Source organism: Littorina saxatilis, linkage group LG11, assembly GCF_037325665.1.
Source record: "Littorina saxatilis isolate snail1 linkage group LG11, US_GU_Lsax_2.0, whole genome shotgun sequence".
Lineage (NCBI taxonomy): Eukaryota > Metazoa > Mollusca > Gastropoda > Littorinimorpha > Littorinidae > Littorina > Littorina saxatilis.
Window position 1 is genome coordinate 23517537 of NC_090255.1, and position 5000 is coordinate 23522536.

The 5000-nt window shown below is 45.3% G+C and overlaps 1 protein-coding gene across 1 annotated transcript in view; it reads right to left on the reverse strand.

Moving 5' to 3' along the window:
• LOC138980055 (uncharacterized) overlaps positions 1–5000 on the reverse strand; it is a 21615-nt gene that overhangs the window by 11919 nt on the left and 4696 nt on the right. The window contains exons 4-7 of the mRNA XM_070352850.1: positions 4850–4952; positions 4213–4378; positions 3393–3509; positions 2619–2770 (exon numbers count right to left, since the gene is read on the reverse strand). Of these exons, the coding sequence (XP_070208951.1) occupies positions 2619–2770; positions 3393–3509; positions 4213–4378; positions 4850–4952 (538 nt within the window). The remainder of the gene's footprint in view (positions 1–2618; positions 2771–3392; positions 3510–4212; positions 4379–4849; positions 4953–5000) is intronic.

Here is a 5000-nt window from a genome sequence, read left to right on the forward strand (position 1 = left end):
TTGTACATCAGGCACGTAAACTCTTCCAACTGCTTCACCACCCGAAGTTTGACATCCCAGTCGTCACCAAGCTGCCTGAATGCCGTGTGAAACTTGGGATTTTTCTCCAGTTTCTTAAGGGCCCCACTTTCACCTTTCCTTTGAATGCACTGGTGCAGTCCTCTCCGCTGTACACATAGAACCCAAAAAGAGTGGCACAGTAGTCATGCCCCAGGGACTCTGCAAGCTCAGAGATGTTGATCAGTTGCCGATGTTTTCCTGATCCCGTATCCAGGTATACAGTCAACTTGATGGCTTCAGCGTGGTAGAGAAGAATGACAAAGATGTCCGTGTCCGGGGTTCTGACCACAGCGTTCTTGTATCCCAGCGCTGCGGCATGATGGAGGTACAGCACCACCCATCATGACTTTGTCGAAGTCCAATGGTTCGTCTAGTTGCTGTGACTTGACGAGAAGTAGAAACGCGATGTCGCTTTGCACCTGGTACTGGAGGGCCTTTCCTTGTGGGGATGTGAGCGTGACCTTCTTGCTGCAAGCCTCCATCGTCTTAAGTTTCTGCCTCTTTATAGTGTCAAAGAAGCTTCCTGGCTCTCCACTTTGAAGGCGGGTGATGAAGTCAGTTTTGGCGACCATGCCTTTAGCTTCCGCCTGAAGCAAGTCCTGTTCGGCGTCCATGCGGACAGGGGCACCAGACGCCAAGAAGTAGAGCCTGTCTTTGTCTGAGATGGAAAACGGGTTCGTGAAGTTCTTGACAGCAGTGATGACTCTATGAACAGCCTCCTCGCTTTTCTTGATTTCAGTCTTCTCCAGTTCGCGATGTCTCCCCACCTTTGGACAGTCTGGATCGTCGAGGAGGTTCACCATCTCCAAGGTCTTTTCATAGACTGGGATGTCAAACTTCGGGTGGTGAAGCAGTTGGAAGAGTTTACGTGCCTGATGTACAATTACAGTCGTGAGAAATCAGTTGATGTCGTTCGTGGAAAGCTACTCCGCAAGATGGTGGGAGACAACGAGAAACTCACATCCAGGTGTAAGGTCGATCTAGCCCGCATGCCTCCCTGCCAATCTGCTCTGATGCCGCACATTCAGCGAGTAAACCACCGCGTTGCCCTGTACAAGCGTGCTCATGAAGGCATTCTGGAGAGGCCCAAACCCTACGACCAGGGGCAGGGATGGACGAAAAATGCAGACGGTGTCCTGGAACCCGTGTGGTGCCTCAAGCCCATCCTACCTGTGTCGCTGATCGATCTTCTGGCAGATGGTGGTTGTGAAGAAGAGGATGACGATGAAGAAGATGAGGAGGTTGACTTTGACGCGTTTGCTGAAAGCGATGACGAGTTTTGAGTTATCATTACAGTCTGTGTCATTTGATGTCGTCTACTGCGGACTATCGCTAAAGTGAATATAATTATTTTCTACTTTGGCACCACAATGGGACTCACCATGTACAGTGTTTTGGGGACCCAAAGAGCGCGCTGGATATATTGTCCTGGAATATCATTACATGTTGTCAGTATCAATGTGTGTAACTTGCACAAAATCAAACATTGTAACATTCAAACCAAGAGCTATCACGATTTTGATGTGTATACGGTGTAACAAGATATGCTTAACATGACAATGTGCGCCTTTTGTCTTCAAACACTAATATTCCATCCATTTTCAATCGTTTTGGCGCAGCATGAAATAATTCGGATGATTGACACGGGTTGCCGATTAATCGGTACGCTTTGTGAAATCCACAAAAACGGAAAATATTCAAGAACAATCAACAATTTTGTACAACAATGAGTGCACATGTTGTTCCTATTATCCCGTTCAATCTTTTATATTCAATACTTGTCTTTAAATCTTTCATAGTTTAGGCTAGAAAAAAGACAATTTGTCATGTTTTGGGCGATTTTGTACCCACAAATCTGAAAATAGCCCATTAATTGCATGGTCATCAATATTTCAATATCAGTGTGAGATCAAAAGTTATTAACATTAGTGTTTACCATAGTTTTTGTTCAATGATAGTCTTTCTATCTTCAAATGTTGAGGCTCTTAACCGCAAAAATTCGGACGAGTTACCTGGACTGCCGTAAATCTGGTATGCTTTGTGAAATCCACAAAAACGGAAAAGTATTAAAAAACAATCAACAATTTTGTACAACAATGAGAGCAAATGTTGTTGCCATTATCCATTGCGATCTTTTGTGTTCAATACTTGTCTTTAAATCTTTCATAGTTTAGGCTATAAAAAAAACAATTTGTCATGTTTTTCGCGATTTTTTGTCAGAAATCTAAAAATAACCCATTTATTCCATTGTCATCAATATTTTAATATAAGTATGATAACACAAATGGTTCACATTGGTGTTGTGCGTCTTTTTTGTTCAATACCTTTCTTTCTATCTTTCACGGTTGAGGCTCTTTCCGGCTATGGGGAACACTCTTTGTTGCGACCCGATATTGCCACCCGGGGTGGTTCCAGAGCCTTAAAGGGGTACTAGGGAACCGATTTCTTGATGGTGCGATAGCTGACCGTTTTCAGCACATATTTTACTATCTAGAAACGACAATTAGAAAAATATCTGAACACTTGTTGGTCAGCGCTTCTAGCCACTAAACTATTACCATGGCAGCATAAAACCACCGAAACAGGCGTCCACGTGCAGAGGAATGCCATGCTTCAGAGCAAGGGTAGACAACTCTTCAATCGGATCCACGATGCCGTGACAAAACTGAGGGGCCGAGCACGCCATCAGAATGGTGTTTGGACCAATCGCCTGCAAGAACGAAAACCACGTGACGGAGTTCAATATATGTCTGTGAAATATATTCTAAAACCTCAAAAATGCCTTATCGGCCCTGCAACGCATAAATCCAGATCCAGAACCCCTAAAATGAGGTGATATAAGGGGGGGGGGAGGGGGGCGGGGGGAGGGAGAATCATATAATGGAGGTAAATTAAGGGACCTTGTGAAAAGAGATGAATCTTGAAAAACAAGATTTTAAGACAGAGCGGGTCTTAAAATAGATGCTTCATTGTAGTTAGTTCTTTCCAGTCATCGTAGCTTACATCGTGAACAATGCTTTCCGAATAATAACTGCTCCCTCGGATTACCGAAGCCAACTATTAATACTCCCTTGCAACGCACCAGTTCGTCAGATGTAAACAAACATAACACGTAAAAAAAAAAGTGTTGGATGCTTTCCGTGGGCATGAACTAATGATTGTTATAGGTTTGTGCTGCTTAATTCTACTGTGATGACGACTATTTCAACCTAATGTCCATAGATACAGTACAACTATTAGGCCTATATGTGCGACATGATGAGGTTATGCGCTATACGAAAACTATGACTTTGACCCTGATTGCTTTTATGACTTAAAACCGATGACGTCACCTTCTCCATCGCCTTGACGTCAGCCTTGTAGTCAGGACCGACAGGCACGTGTTTAATGGTCAGTCCGAAGTAGTGCGCTGCCTTCGCCATCACTGGGTGTTGGGTACGAGGGGCGATCTGAAAAAGAACAGCCATTTGTAATAATTGTGCTGTGTACGAGGGGTAACCTGAAACAATACAGAAATTCGAAAGCTGAATTGTGTTGTGTACGAGGGGCAATACGAAAAAGTACAGTAATTTCAAATTTAATAATTCGTGTCGTGTACGAGGCGAAATCTGGTAGGTATCAGACATAGGGCCTACCTTCCTTCCTGAGTGAACCGTCTTGCAGACGCACACCATTGGTGTCCGTTACAAAATTATTTAAGCAACAAAAACATCCTGCACAGAGGGCAGCCAGGTGTGTTTCGAAGTCGCAGAATGCAGGCTACTATACCTTTAAGTAAAAGCCGGGCAGAACAGACCTGTGGTGGTTAATAAGATAGATTACAGATTACACGGGGAGTAAGGTATCTTTGATCTCCACTTTTCGTTTCTTGGCGCGATCTTTTTCAGGTCTTGACAGTCATCGGAATTGTGTGTGTGTGTGTGTGTGTGTGTGTGTCTGTGTGTGTGTGTGTGTGTGTGTGTGTGTGTGTGTGTGTGTGTGTGTGTGTGTGTGCGTGTGTGTGCTTGCGTGTGGGCGTGCGTGCGTGCGATCGAGCGAGCCTGCGTGCGTGCGTGTGTGCATGCGTGTGTGCATGCGTGTGTATGCCTGTCCGTCTGTCTGTCTGCCTGTATGTCTCTTATTCTGTCTGCCCGTCTGTGTATTTCCACTCACAATCTCAGGGTTCTTGATGTGAGGGTAGAGTTTCTTGGCGCGATCCCTGAAGGTCTTGACAGCCATGAGAATGCTCTCGGTGCCTCCTGACGTCATGAATCCCACGGCGTTCTCGTCACCATGCAGCATGGAGGCCGTCATACTGATCACCTCCGTCTCCATTTGTCTGAACAGTAAGAGTCACATCTTTCATTTTAATCTTTTAGATTCTACTGTCTTCCAACATTATAATTAATGTCATCCCAAAACTGACAACCTCCGTCTCCATTTTGTCTATACAATAAGTGTCAGGTCAGGGGGGGGGGGGGGGGGTCGCTGTGAGAAGATTAACTGTAGAAACTAGAACCAGCCAGTAAGGTACCTGAGACAGGGGTAGATCACGGGGGTGAGAGCGTTCTCGGAAGGTATCGCTCTTTGGGGGTCAGCTAGAGTGTAACATGCATCCGTGCCCATAGAATCGGTCGGAAAACGGGATGTGTCGTTATTGGGAGGGGTCGCTGTGTGAGTATTTATGTACAATCTTGAACCAGCCAGTAAGGTACCTGAGACACGGGTAGATCATAGGGTTGAGAGCGTTATTGGGAGGGATCGATGTGGGAACATTTACTGTACAATCGTGAACCAGCCAGTAAGGTACCTGAGACAGGGGTAGATCATGGGGTTGAGAGCGTTCTCGTGCAGAAAGGCCAGGTGGAACTCCCTGACAATCTCCTCGTGGTTCTCAGAATTGCCAAACTTCTCTGTAAGAAGGAAAGTAGATCGTAGTTTGAAAAAAAAGCTGGCATCCA